The 15,686-nt window shown below is 50.6% G+C and overlaps 1 protein-coding gene across 3 annotated transcripts in view; it reads left to right on the plus strand.

The window, feature by feature from the left end:
* Positions 1-14,148: 14,148 nt before the first annotated feature.
* Positions 14,149-15,686, plus strand: part of DZIP1 (DAZ interacting zinc finger protein 1) — a 158,356-nt gene continuing 156,818 nt past the window's right edge. For 2 of the 3 annotated variants that reach the window (XM_069758038.1, XM_069758039.1), the window contains exon 1: positions 14,149-14,262. In XM_069758038.1, the coding sequence (XP_069614139.1) occupies positions 14,260-14,262 (3 nt within the window). In that variant the 5' untranslated portion in view covers positions 14,149-14,259. Of the gene's footprint in view, positions 14,263-14,291; positions 14,413-15,686 lie in introns of those variants that run through there. The other variant, XM_069758040.1, reaches the window with a different exon arrangement.

The raw sequence follows: 15,686 nt of genomic DNA on the forward strand, positions 1-15,686 counted from the left end.
TTTGAAGCACAGCGATTGGAGAAGAAAAGGGTTGTGCTCTATGAAGATCCGATGATTGGGTGGATCTATGCCATGACAACGGAACAACAAAAACAGTTACTGGGCTGTGTAAATATATTATACCCCGATCTGTGATTTTCTATGTCAACCATTGTGTTTATTATTGAGGAGGATTTGTTATTGTTCTTAGGACGTTATGATGTTTATTATTTGTGCACATATTTTATTTGTATGTAGATTTAATAAAGGCCGCCCCTCGATGGTGATTGGTGCCCATGTGGGCTCCACACTATTTAAGATGGCCACTTTTGATGCTTTGTATACTTGACAAAGGCCACCTTGGCCGAAACGTTGTAACTTTGTATGGCAGAATAAAGCACCTTTTTGGAAATCGTTTACACCCTATAGTGTAAGCTTATGATCACACTGCAGCCTTGTCCTAGTGACGCACCCTATAGTGTAAGCTCATGGTCACACTCAGCCCTGTCCTAGTGACACACACTATAGTGTAAGCTCATGATCACACTGCAGCCCTGTCCTAGTGACACACCCTATAGTGTAAGCTCATGGTCACACTGCAGCCCTGTCCTATTGACGCACCCTATAGTGTAAGCTCATGGTCACACTGCAGCCCTGTCCTATTGACGCACCCTATAGTGTAAGCTCATGATCACACTGCAGCCCTGTCCTAGTGATGCACCCTATAGTGTAAGCTCATGATCACACTGCAGACCTGTCCTAGTGACGCACCCTATAGTGTAAGCTCATGATCACACTGCTGCCCTGTCCTAGTGACGCACCCTATAGTGTAAGATCATGATCACACTGCAGCCCTGTCCTATTGAAGCACCCTATAGTGTAAGCTCATGATCACACTGCAGCCCTGTCCTAGTGATGCACCCTATAGTGTAAGCTCATGATCACACTGCAGCCCTGTCCTAGTGACGCACCCTATAGTGTAAGCTCATGATCACACTGCTGCCCTGTCCTAGTGACGCACCCTATAGTGTAAGCTCATGATCACACTGCTGCCCTGTCCTAGTGACGCACCCTATAGTGTAAGCTCATGATCACACTGCAGCCCTGTCCTATTGACGCACCCTATAGTGTAAGCTCATGATCACACTGCAGCCCTGTCCTAGTGATGCACCCTATAGTGTAAGCTCATGATCACACTGCAGCCCTGTCCTAGTGACGCACCCTATAGTGTAAGCTCATGATCACACTGCTGCCCTGTCCTAGTGACGCACCCTATAGTGTAAGCTCATGATCACACTGCTGCCCTGTCCTAGTGACGCACCCTATAGTGTAAGCTCATGATCACACTGCAGCCCTGTCCTATTGACGCACCCTATAGTGTAAGCTCATGATCACACTGCTGCCCTGTCCTAGTGACGCACCCTATAGTGTAAGCTCATGATCACACTGCTGCCCTGTCCTAGTGACGCACCCTATAGTGTAAGCTCATGATCACACTGCAGCCTTGTCCTAGTGACACACCCTATAGTGTAAGCTCATGATCACACTGCAGCCCTGTCCTAGTGATACACCCTATAGTGTAAGCTCATGATCACACTGCAGCCCTGTCCTAGTGACACACCCTATAGTGTAAGCTCATGATCACACTGCTGCCCTGTCCTAGTGACGCACCCTATAGTGTAAGCTCATGATCACACCGCGGCCTTGTCCTAGTGACGCACCCTATAGTGTAAGCTCATGATCACACTGCAGCCCTGTCCTAGTGACACACCCTATAGTGTAAGCTCATGATCACACTGCTGCCCTGTCCTAGTGACGCACCCTATAGTGTAAGCTCATGATCACACTGCGGCCTTGTCCTAGTGACGCACCCTATAGTGTAAGCTCATGATCACACTGCAGCCCTGTCCTAGTGACGCACCCTATAGTGTAAGCTCATGATCACACTGCTGCCCTGTCCTAGTGACGCACCCTATAGTGTAAGCTCATGATCACACTGCGGCCTTGTCCTAGTGACGCACCCTATAGTGTAAGCTCATGATCACACTGCAGCCCTGTCCTAGTGACACACCCTATAGTGTAAGCTCATGATCACACTGCTGCCCTGTCCTAGTGACGCACCTTATAGTGTAAGCTCATGATCACACTGCAGCCCTGTCCTAGTGACGCACCCTATAGTGTAAGCTCATGATCACACTGCTGCCCTGTCCTAGTGACGCACCCTATAGTGTAAGCTCATGATCACACTGCTGCCCTGTCCTAGTGACGCACCCTATAGTGTAAGCTCATGATCACACTGCAGCCCTGTCCTATTGACGCACCCTATAGTGTAAGCTCATGATCACACTGCTACCCTGTCCTAGTGACGCACCCTATAGTGTAAGCTCATGATCACACTGCTGCCCTGTCCTAGTGACGCACCCTAGGGTGTAAGCTCATGATCACACTGCAGCCTTGTCCTAGTGACACACCCTATAGTGTAAGCTCATGATCACACTGCAGCCCTGTCCTAGTGATGCACCCTATAGTGTAAGCTCATGATCACACTGCAGCCCTGTCCTAGTGACACACCCTATAGTGTAAGCTCATGATCACACTGCTGCCCTGTCCTAGTGACGCACCCTATAGTGTAAGCTCATGATCACACTGCGGCCTTGTCCTAGTGACGCACCCTATAGTGTAAGCTCATGATCACACTGCAGCCCTGTCCTAGTGACGCACCCTATAGTGTAAGCTCATGATCACACTGCTGCCCTGTCCTAGTGACGCACCCTATAGTGTAAGCTCATGATCACACTGCTGCCCTGTCCTAGTGACGCACCCTATAGTGTAAGCTCATGATCACACTGCTGCCCTGTCCTAGTGATGCACCCTATAGTGTAAGCTCATGATCACACTGCAGCCCTGTCCTAGTGACGCACCCTATAGTGTAAGCTCATGATCACACTGCTGCCCTGTCCTAGTGACGCACCCTATAGTGTAAGCTCATGATCACACTGCTGCCCTGTCCTAGTGACGCACCCTATAGTGTAAGCTCATGATCACACTGCAGCCCTGTCCTAGTGATGCACCCTATAGTGTAAGCTCATGATCACACTGCAGCCCTGTCCTAGTGACGCACCCTATAGTGTAAGCTCATGATCACACTCAGCCCTGTCCTAGTGACGCACCCTATAGTGTAAGCTCATGGTCACACTCAGCCCTATCCTAGTGACGCACACTATTGTGTAAGCTCATGTTCACACTGCAGCCCTGTCCTATTGACCCACACTATAGTGTAAGCTCATGGTCACACTCAGCCCTATCCTAGTGACGTACCCTATAGTGTAAGCTCATGTTCACACTGCAGCCCTGTCCTAGTGACGAACCCTATAGTGTAAGCTCATGATCACACTGCAGCCCTGTCCTAGTGACGTACCCTATAGTGTAAGCTCATGGTCACACTGCAGCCCTGTCCTAGTGACGCACTCTATAGTGTAAGCTCATGATCACACTGCAGACCTGTCCTAGTGACGAACCCTATAGTGTAAGCTCATGATTACACTGCGGCCTTGTCCTAGTGACGCACCCTATAGTGTAAGCTCATGGTCACACTGCAGCCCTGTCCTAGTGACGCACCCTATAGTGTAAGCTCATGATCACACTGCAGCCCTGTCCTTGTGACGCACCCTATAGTGTAAGCTCATGATCACACTGCAGACCTGTCCTAGTGACGTACCCTATAGTGAAAGCTCATGATCACACTGCAGCCTTGTCCTAGTGACGCACCCTATAGTGTAAGCTCATGGTCACACTGCAGCCCTGTCCTAGTGACGCACCCTATAGTGTAAGCTCATGATTACACTGCGGCCCTGTCCTAGTGACGCACCCTATAGTGTAAGCTCATGATCACACTGCAGCCCTGTCCTAGTGATGCACCCTATAGTGTAAGCTCATGATCACACTGCAGACCTGTCCTAGTGACGCACCCTATAGTGTAAGCTCATGATCACACTGCAGCCTTGTCCTAGTGACGCACCCTATAGTGTAAGCTCATTATCACACTGCAGCCTTGTCCTAGTGACACACCCTATAGTGTAAAGTAGGTAAATTCAACCATCAGCACTCGGCTTGAAGGATGCACGCTCCAAAGTCCAAGGATCCAATCAGACCAGGAAAACTCAAAGAAGAAAAGAGAGCAGCATCCATCTCAGGTGAAAACGATTTCCAAAAAGGTGCTTTATTCTGCCATACAAAGTTACAACGTTTCGGCCAAGGTGGCCTTTGTCAAGTATACAAAGTATCAAAAGTGGCCATCTTAAATAGTGTGGAGCCCACATGGGCACCAATCACCATCGAGCGGTGCTTTCTGTGCGCACGCGCCGGCGTCTTAGGGTGGGTGACACACCTTCCAGCGCGAGTTAGCTGATTGGGTGACTGTACATTGTGCGCCTTTTCTTTGAAGCACAGCGATTGGAGAAGAAAAGGGTTGTGCTCTATGAAGATCCGATGATTGGGTGGATCTATGCCATGACAACGGAACAACAAAAACAGTTACTGGGCTGTGTAAATATATTATACCCCGATCTGTGATTTTCTATGTCAACCATTGTGTTTATTATTGAGGAGGATTTGTTATTGTTCTTAGGACGTTATGATGTTTATTATTTGTGCACATATTTTATTTGTATGTAGATTTAATAAAGGCCGCCCCTCGATGGTGATTGGTGCCCATGTGGGCTCCACACTATTTAAGATGGCCACTTTTGATGCTTTGTATACTTGACAAAGGCCACCTTGGCCGAAACGTTGTAACTTTGTATGGCAGAATAAAGCACCTTTTTGGAAATCGTTTACACCCTATAGTGTAAGCTTATGATCACACTGCAGCCTTGTCCTAGTGACGCACCCTATAGTGTAAGCTCATGGTCACACTCAGCCCTGTCCTAGTGACACACACTATAGTGTAAGCTCATGATCACACTGCAGCCCTGTCCTAGTGACACACCCTATAGTGTAAGCTCATGGTCACACTGCAGCCCTGTCCTATTGACGCACCCTATAGTGTAAGCTCATGGTCACACTGCAGCCCTGTCCTATTGACGCACCCTATAGTGTAAGCTCATGATCACACTGCAGCCCTGTCCTAGTGATGCACCCTATAGTGTAAGCTCATGATCACACTGCAGACCTGTCCTAGTGACGCACCCTATAGTGTAAGCTCATGATCACACTGCTGCCCTGTCCTAGTGACGCACCCTATAGTGTAAGATCATGATCACACTGCAGCCCTGTCCTATTGACGCACCCTATAGTGTAAGCTCATGATCACACTGCAGCCCTGTCCTAGTGATGCACCCTATAGTGTAAGCTCATGATCACACTGCAGCCCTGTCCTAGTGACGCACCCTATAGTGTAAGCTCATGATCACACTGCTGCCCTGTCCTAGTGACGCACCCTATAGTGTAAGCTCATGATCACACTGCTGCCCTGTCCTAGTGACGCACCCTATAGTGTAAGCTCATGATCACACTGCAGCCCTGTCCTATTGACGCACCCTATAGTGTAAGCTCATGATCACACTGCAGCCCTGTCCTAGTGATGCACCCTATAGTGTAAGCTCATGATCACACTGCAGCCCTGTCCTAGTGACGCACCCTATAGTGTAAGCTCATGATCACACTGCTGCCCTGTCCTAGTGACGCACCCTATAGTGTAAGCTCATGATCACACTGCTGCCCTGTCCTAGTGACGCACCCTATAGTGTAAGCTCATGATCACACTGCAGCCCTGTCCTATTGACGCACCCTATAGTGTAAGCTCATGATCACACTGCTGCCCTGTCCTAGTGACGCACCCTATAGTGTAAGCTCATGATCACACTGCTGCCCTGTCCTAGTGACGCACCCTATAGTGTAAGCTCATGATCACACTGCAGCCTTGTCCTAGTGACACACCCTATAGTGTAAGCTCATGATCACACTGCAGCCCTGTCCTAGTGATACACCCTATAGTGTAAGCTCATGATCACACTGCAGCCCTGTCCTAGTGACACACCCTATAGTGTAAGCTCATGATCACACTGCTGCCCTGTCCTAGTGACGCGCCCTATAGTGTAAGCTCATGATCACACCGCGGCCTTGTCCTAGTGACGCACCCTATAGTGTAAGCTCATGATCACACTGCAGCCCTGTCCTAGTGACACACCCTATAGTGTAAGCTCATGATCACACTGCTGCCCTGTCCTAGTGACGCACCCTATAGTGTAAGCTCATGATCACACTGCGGCCTTGTCCTAGTGACGCACCCTATAGTGTAAGCTCATGATCACACTGCAGCCCTGTCCTAGTGACGCACCCTATAGTGTAAGCTCATGATCACACTGCTGCCCTGTCCTAGTGACGCACCCTATAGTGTAAGCTCATGATCACACTGCGGCCTTGTCCTAGTGACGCACCCTATAGTGTAAGCTCATGATCACACTGCAGCCCTGTCCTAGTGACACACCCTATAGTGTAAGCTCATGATCACACTGCTGCCCTGTCCTAGTGACGCACCTTATAGTGTAAGCTCATGATCACACTGCAGCCCTGTCCTAGTGACGCACCCTATAGTGTAAGCTCATGATCACACTGCTGCCCTGTCCTAGTGACGCACCCTATAGTGTAAGCTCATGATCACACTGCTGCCGTGTCCTAGTGACGCACCCTATAGTGTAAGCTCATGATCACACTGCAGCCCTGTCCTATTGACGCACCCTATAGTGTAAGCTCATGATCACACTGCTACCCTGTCCTAGTGACGCACCCTATAGTGTAAGATCATGATCACACTGCTGCCCTGTCCTAGTGACGCACTCTAGGGTGTAAGCTCATGATCACACTGCAGCCTTGTCCTAGTGACACACCCTATAGTGTAAGCTCATGATCACACTGCAGCCCTGTCCTAGTGATGCACCCTATAGTGTAAGCTCATGATCACACTGCAGCCCTGTCCTAGTGACACACCCTATAGTGTAAGCTCATGATCACACTGCTGCCCTGTCCTAGTGACGCACCCTATAGTGTAAGCTCATGATCACACTGCGGCCTTGTCCTAGTGACGCACCCTATAGTGTAAGCTCATGATCACACTGCAGCCCTGTCCTAGTGACGCACCCTATAGTGTAAGCTCATGATCACACTGCTGCCCTGTCCTAGTGACGCACCCTATAGTGTAAGCTCATGATCACACTGCTGCCCTGTCCTAGTGACGCACCCTATAGTGTAAGCTCATGATCACACTGCTGCCCTGTCCTAGTGATGCACCCTATAGTGTAAGCTCATGATCACACTGCAGCCCTGTCCTAGTGACGCACCCTATAGTGTAAGCTCATGATCACACTGCTGCCCTGTCCTAGTGACGCACCCTATAGTGTAAGCTCATGATCACACTGCTGCCCTGTCCTAGTGACGCACCCTATAGTGTAAGCTCATGATCACACTGCAGCCCTGTCCTAGTGATGCACCCTATAGTGTAAGCTCATGATCACACTGCAGCCCTGTCCTAGTGACGCACCCTATAGTGTAAGCTCATGATCACACTGCTGCCCTGTCCTAGTGACGCACCCTATAGTGTAAGCTCATGATCACACTGCGGCCTTGTCCTAGTGATGCACCCTATAGTGTAAGCTCATGATCACACTGCAGCCCTGTCCTAGTGATGCACCCTATAGTGTAAGCTCATGATCACACTGCAGACCTGTCCTAGTGACGCACCCTATAGTGTAAGCTCATGATCACACTGCAGCCTTGTCCTAGTGACGCACCCTATAGTGTAAGCTCATCACACTGCAGCCTTGTCCTAGTGACACACCCTATAGTGTAAGCTCATGATCACACTGCAGCCTTGTCCTAGTGACGCACCCTATAGTGTAAGCTCATGGTCACACTCAGCCCTGTCCTAGTGACACACACTATAGTGTAAGCTCATGGTCACACTGCAGCCCTGTCCTATTGACACACCCTATAGTGTAAGCTCATGGTCACACTGCAGCCCTGTCCTATTGACGCACCCTATAGTGTAAGCTCATGATCACACTGCAGCCCTGTCCTAGTGATGCACCCTATAGTGTAAGCTCATGATCACACTGCAGACCTGTCCTAGTGACGCATCCTATAGTGTAAGCTCATGATCACACTGCTGCCCTGTCCTAGTGACGCACCCTATAGTGTAAGCTCATGATCACACTGCAGGCCTGTCCTATTGACGCACCCTATAGTGTAAGCTCATTATCACACTGCAGCCTTGTCCTAGTGACGCACCCTATAGTGTAAGCTCATGATCACACTGCAGACCTGTCATAGTGACGCACCCTATAGTGTAAGCTCATGATCACACTGCTGCCCTGTCCTAGTGACGCACCCTATAGTGTAAGCTCATGATCACACTGCAGCCCTGTCCTATTGACGCACCCTATAGTGTAAGCTCATTGTCACACTGCAGCCCTGTCCTAGTGACGCACCCTATAGTGTAAGCTCATGGTCACACTGCAGCCCTGTCCTATTGACGCACCCTATAGTGTAAGCTCATGATCACACTGCAGCCCTGTCCTAGTGACGCACCCTATAGTGTAAGCTCATGATCACACTGCAGCCCTGTCCTAGTGACGCACCCTATAGTGTAAGCTCATGATCACACTGCTGCCCTGTCCTAGTAACGCACCCTATAGTGTAAGCTCATGATCACACTGCTGCCCTGTCCTAGTGACGCACCCTATAGTGTAAGCTCATGATCACACTGCAGCCCTGTCCTATTGACGCACCCTATAGTGTAAGCTCATGATCACACTGCAGCCCTGTCCTAGTGATGCACCCTATAGTGTAAGCTCATGATCACACTGCAGCCCTGTCCTAGTGACGCACCCTATAGTGTAAGCTCATGATCACACTGCTGCCCTGTCCTAGTGACGCACCCTATAGTGTAAGCTCATGATCACACTGCTGCCCTGTCCTAGTGACGCACCCTATAGTGTAAGCTCATGATCACACTGCAGCCCTGTCCTATTGACGCACCCTATAGTGTAAGCTCATGATCACACTGCTGCCCTGTCCTAGTGACGCACCCTATAGTGTAAGCTCATGATCACACTGCTGCCCTGTCCTAGTGACGCACCCTATAGTGTAAGCTCATGATCACACTGCAGCCTTGTCCTAGTGACACACCCTATAGTGTAAGCTCATGATCAAACTGCAGCCCTGTCCTTGTGATGCACCCTATAGTGTAAGCTCATGATCACACTGCAGCCCTGTCCTAGTGACGCACCCTATAGTGTAAGCTCATGATCACACTGCTGCCCTGTCCTAGTGACGCACCCTATAGTGTAAGCTCATGATCACACTGCGGCCTTGTCCTAGTGACGCACCCTATAGTGTAAGCTCATGATCACACTGCAGCCCTGTCCTAGTGACGCACCCTATAGTGTAAGCTCATGATCACACTGCTGCCCTGTCCTAGTGACGCACCCTATAGTGTAAGCTCATGATCACACTGCAGCCTTGTCGTAGTGACACACCCTATAGTGTAAGCTCATGATCACACTGCAGCCCTGTCCTAGTGATGCACCCTGTAGTGTAAGCTCATGATCACACTGCAGCCCTGTCCTAGTGACGCACCCTATAGTGTAAGCTCATGATCACACTGCTGCCCTGTCCTAGTGACGCACCCTATAGTGTAAGCTCATGATCACACTGCAGCCCTGTCCTATTGACGCACCCTATAGTGTAAGCTCATGATCACACTGCTGCCCTGTCCTAGTGACGCACCCTATAGTGTAAGCTCATGATCACACTGCTGCCCTGTCCTAGTGACGCACCCTATAGTGTAAGCTCATGATCACACTGCAGCCTTGTCCTAGTGACACACCCTATAGTGTAAGCTCATGATCACACTGCAGCCCTGTCCTAGTGATGCACCCTATAGTGTAAGCTCATGATCACACTGCAGCCCTGTCCTAGTGACACACCCTATAGTGTAAGCTCATGATCACACTGCTGCCCTGTCCTAGTGACGCACCCTATAGTGTAAGCTCATGATCACACTGCGGCCTTGTCCTAGTGACGCACCCTATAGTGTAAGCTCATGATCACACTGCAGCCCTGTCCTAGTGACGCACCCTATTGTGTAAGCTCATTATCACACTCAGCCCTGTCCTAGTGACGCACCCTATAGTGTAAGCTCATGATCACACTGCTGCCCTGTCCTAGTGACGCACCCTATAGTGTAAGCTCATGATCACACTGCAGCCTTGTCCTAGTGACACACCCTATAGTGTAAGCTCATGATCACACTGCAGCCCTGTCCTAGTGATGCACCCTATAGTGTAAGCTCATGATCACACTGCAGCCCTGTCCTAGTGACGCACCCTATAGTGTAAGCTCATGATCACACTGCTGCCCTGTCCTAGTGACGCACCCTATAGTGTAAGCTCATGATCACACTGCGGCCTTGTCCTAGTGACGCACCCTATAGTGTAAGCTCATGATCACACTGCAGCCCTGTCCTAGTGATGCACCCTATAGTGTAAGCTCATGATCACACTGCAGACCTGTCCTAGTGACGCACCCTATAGTGTAAGCTCATGATCACACTGCAGCCTTGTCCTAGTGACGCACCCTATAGTGTAAGCTCATTATCACACTGCAGCCTTGTCCTAGTGACGCACCCTATAGTGTAAGCTCATGGTCACACTCAGCCCTGTCCTAGTGACACACACTATAGTGTAAGCTCATGGTCACACTGCAGCCCTGTCCTATTGACACACCCTATAGTGTAAGCTCATGGTCACACTGCAGCCCTGTCCTATTGACGCACCCTATAGTGTAAGCTCATGATCACACTGCAGCCCTGTCCTAGTGATGCACCCTATAGTGTAAGCTCATGATCACACTGCAGACCTGTCCTAGTGACGCATCCTATAGTGTAAGCTCATGATCACAATGCTGCCCTGTCCTAGTGACGCACCCTATAGTGTAAGCTCATGATCACACTGCAGGCCTGTCCTATTGACGCACCCTATAGTGTAAGCTCATTATCACACTGCAGCCTTGTCCTAGTGACGCACCCTATAGTGTAAGCTCATGATCACACTGCAGACCTGTCCTAGTGACGCACCCTATAGTGTAAGCTCATGATCACACTGCTGCCCTGTCCTAGTGACGCACCCTATAGTGTAAGCTCATGATCACACTGCAGCCCTGTCCTATTGACGCACCCTATAGTGTAAGCTCATTGTCACACTGCAGCCCTGTCCTAGTGACGCACCCTATAGTGTAAGCTCATGGTCACACTGCAGCCCTGTCCTATTGACGCACCCTATAGTGTAAGCTCATGATCACACTGCAGCCCTGTCCTAGTGACGCACCCTATAGTGTAAGCTCATGATCACACTGCAGCCCTGTCCTAGTGACGCACCCTATAGTGTAAGCTCATGATCGCACTGCTGCCCTGTCCTAGTAACGCACCCTATAGTGTAAGCTCATGATCACACTGCTGCCCTGTCCTAGTGACGCACCCTATAGTGTAAGCTCATGATCACACTGCAGCCCTGTCCTATTGACGCACCCTATAGTGTAAGCTCATGATCACACTGCAGCCCTGTCCTAGTGACGCACCCTATAGTGTAAGCTCATGTTCACACTGCTGCCCTGTCCTAGTGACGCACCCTATAGTGTAAGCTCATGGTCACACTCAGCCCTGTCCTAGTGACGCACCCTATAGTGTAAGCTCATGATCACACTGCAGCCCTGTCCTAGTGACACACCCTATAGTGTAAGCTCATGGTCACACTCAGCCCTGTCCTAGTGACGCACCCTATAGTGTAAGCTCATGATCACACTCAGCCCTGTCCTAGTGACACACCCTATAGTGTAAGCTCATGATCACACTGCTGCCCTGTCCTAGTGACGCACCCTATAGTGTAAGCTCATGATCACACTGCAGCCCTGTCGTAGTGACACACCCTATAGTGTAAGCTCATGATCACACTGCTGCCCTGTCCTAGTGACGCACCCTATAGTGTAAGCTCATGATCACACTGCAGCCCTGTCGTAGTGACGCACCCTATAGTGTAAGCTCATGATCACACTGCAGCCCTGTCGTAGTGACACACCCTATAGTGTAAGCTCATGGTCACACTCAGCCCTGTCCTAGTGACGCACCCTATAGTGTAAGCTCATGTTCACACTCAGCCCTGTCCTAGTGACGCACCCTATAGTGTAAGCTCATGATCACACTCAGCCCTGTCCTAGTGACGCACCCTATAGTGTAAGCTCATGATCACACTCAGCCCTGTCCTAGTGACACACCCTATAGTGTAAGCTCATGATCACACTGCAGCCCTGTCCTAGTGACACACCCTATAGTGTAAGCTCATGGTCACACTCAGCCCTGTCCTAGTGACGCACCCTATAGTGTAAGCTCATGATCACACTCAGCCCTGTCCTAGTGACACACCCTATAGTGTAAGCTCATGATCACACTGCTGCCCTGTCCTAGTGACGCACCCTATAGTGTAAGCTCATGATCACACTGCTGCCCTGTCCTAGTGACACACCCTATAGTGTAAGCTCATGGTCACACTCAGCCCTGTCCTAGTGACGCACCCTATAGTGTAAGCTCATGTTCACACTCAGCCCTGTCCTAGTGACGCACCCTATAGTGTAAGCTCATGTTTACACTCAGCCCTGTCCTAGTGACGCACCCTATAGTGTAAGCTCATGATCACACTCAGCCCTGTCCTAGTGACGCACCCTATAGTGTAAGCTCATGTTCACACTCAGCCCTGTCCTAGTGACACACCCTATAGTGTAAGCTCATGGTCACACTCAGCCCTGTCCTAGTGACGCACCCTATAGTGTAAGCTCATGATCACACTCAGCCCTGTCCTAGTGACACACCCTATAGTGTAAGCTCATGATCACACTGCTGCCCTGTCCTAGTGACGCACCCTATAGTGTAAGCTCATGATCACACTGCTGCCCTGTCCTAGTGACACACCCTATAGTGTAAGCTCATGGTCACACTCAGCCCTGTCCTAGTGACGCACCCTATAGTGTAAGCTCATGTTCACACTCAGCCCTGTCCTAGTGACGCACCCTATAGTGTAAGCTCATGTTTACACTCAGCCCTGTCCTAGTGACGCACCCTATAGTGTAAGCTCATGATCACACTCAGCCCTGTCCTAGTGACGCACCCTATAGTGTAAGCTCATGTTCACACTCAGCCCTGTCCTAGTGACACACCCTATAGTGTAAGCTCATGGTCACACTCAGCCCTGTCCTAGTGACGCACCCTATAGTGTAAGCTCATGATCACACTCAGCCCTGTCCTAGTGACACACCCTATAGTGTAAGCTCATGATCACACTGCTGCCCTGTCCTAGTGACGCACCCTATAGTGTAAGCTCATGATCACACTGCTGCCCTGTCCTAGTGACACACCCTATAGTGTAAGCTCATGGTCACACTCAGCCCTGTCCTAGTGACGCACCCTATAGTGTAAGCTCATGTTCACACTCAGCCCTGTCCTAGTGACGCACCCTATAGTGTAAGCTCATGATCACACTCAGCCCTGTCCTAGTGACGCACCCTATAGTGTAAGCTCATGTTCACACTCAGCCCTGTCCTAGTGACACCCTATAGTGTAAGCTCATGATCACACTGCAGGCCTGTCCTAGTGACGCACCCTATAGTGTAAGCTCATGTTCACACTCAGCCCTGTCCTAGTGACGCACCCTGTAGTGTAAGCTCATGATCACACTCAGCCCTGTCCTAGTGACGCACCCTATAGTGTAAGCTCATGATCACACTCAGCCCTGTCCTAGTGACGCACCCTATAGTGTAAGCTCATGTTCACACTCAGCCCTGTCCTAGTGACCCACTGGCTGCACTATTGCCTCCTGACTCTTTCTTTCACTGACCCGTTTCTGTGCTGAATCTTTACATGGGTTTATGTGGCTGCCAATTCCAGATAAAACCCCCGTTTTTGGCCTGTCCAGTGGTGCCCGTATGATGCGCTAGGGCGCCCCCTCATCACAGGCCGCGGTGCCTCAGACCTCCACCGCCCCCCGCACATGTGGACGCCGCACTGAAGGATGTGTGGGGGCGGAGCGTGTAACTGCTTCAATCTGTGCAGTACAGTGTGAAGATTATGGGCGGAGCTTCCCTCTGTTACCATGGTAACTGCAGACCACCCGGGCTCCTCCAGCCTAATGCCAGCAGCTCAGCGAGTCCCCGGATGATGAAGAAGCGGAGGAAAGGGGAATGGTAAGGAGGGGGAGGGGGATTCCGGGGAGCCCTGCACGTACAGGTGGGGGCCTCATATTAACCCCTTCCTATGTCAGTTTAACTAGAGTCGGCGGGTGCACTGCGTGTGGAGTGTTTCGGGTAGCGGAGCTCGTGCTATTGTCCAGTGAGGTGAGTGTGCCCCTCGGCCACCGAGTGCAGTCCCCACTGTGCCCGCTACAGCCGGTGAGGGGTGCGGGCACCACAGCTGGAAAGGGGCAGAGCTGGGGAGGAGAAGGAATGTGCAGCCTGTGCAGACCTGTGTGCAAGGAGCGTGTCCACAGTGTCAGGCCCTGTGCAGTGTGTGTACGGGCATGTGTGCAGGGGAACCTATATATGGGGCATGTGTGCAGGGGAACCTATATATGGAGCATGTGTGCAGGGGAACCTATGTATGGAGCATGTGTGCAGGGGGACCTATATATGGAGCATGTGTGCAGGGGGACCTATATATGGGGCATGTGTGCAGGGGAACCTATATATGGAGCATGTGTGCAGGGGGACCTATATATGGAGCATGTGTGCAGGGGACCTATATATGGAGCATGTGTGCAGGGGACCTATATATGGAGCATGTGTGCAGGGGGACCTATATATGGAGCATGTGTGCAGGGGACCTATATATGGAGCATGTGTGCAGGGGACCTATATATGGAGCATGTGTGCAGGGGAACCTATATATGGAGCATGTGTGCAGGGGAACCTATATATGGGGCATGTGTGCAGGGGGACCTATATATGGAGCATGTGTGCAGGGGGACCTATATATGGGGCATGTGTGCAGGGGAACCTATATATGGGGCATGTGTGCAGGGGGACCTATATATGGAGCATGTGTGCAGGGGAACCTATATATGGAGCATGTGTGCAGGGGGACCTATATATGGGGCATGTGTGCAGGGGAACCTATATATGGAGCATGTGTGCAGGGGGACCTATATATGGAGCATGTGTGCAGGGGGACCTATATATGGGGCATGTGTGCAGGGGAACCTATATATGGGGCATGTGTGCAGGGGGACCTATATATGGAGCATGTGTGCAGGGGAACCTATGTATGGAGCATGTGTGCAGGGGGACCTATATATGGAGCATGTGTGCAGGGGGACCTATATATGGAGCATGTGTGCAGGGGAACCTATATATGGAGCATGTGTGCAGGGGGACCTATATATGGAGCATGTGTGCAGGGGAACCTATATATGGAGCATGTGTGCAGGGGAACCTATATATGGAGCATGTGTGCAGGGGAACCTATCTATGGAGCATGTGTGCAGGGGAACCTATCTATGGAGCATGTGTGCAGGGGAACCTATATATGGAGCATGTGTGCAGGGGAACCTATATATGGAGCATGTGTGCAGGGGAACCTATATATGGGGCATGTGTACAGGGGAACCTATATA

The sequence above is a fragment of the Ranitomeya imitator genome, chromosome 3 (assembly GCF_032444005.1).
Source record: "Ranitomeya imitator isolate aRanImi1 chromosome 3, aRanImi1.pri, whole genome shotgun sequence".
In the NCBI taxonomy this organism is placed as follows: Eukaryota; Metazoa; Chordata; class Amphibia; order Anura; family Dendrobatidae; genus Ranitomeya; species Ranitomeya imitator.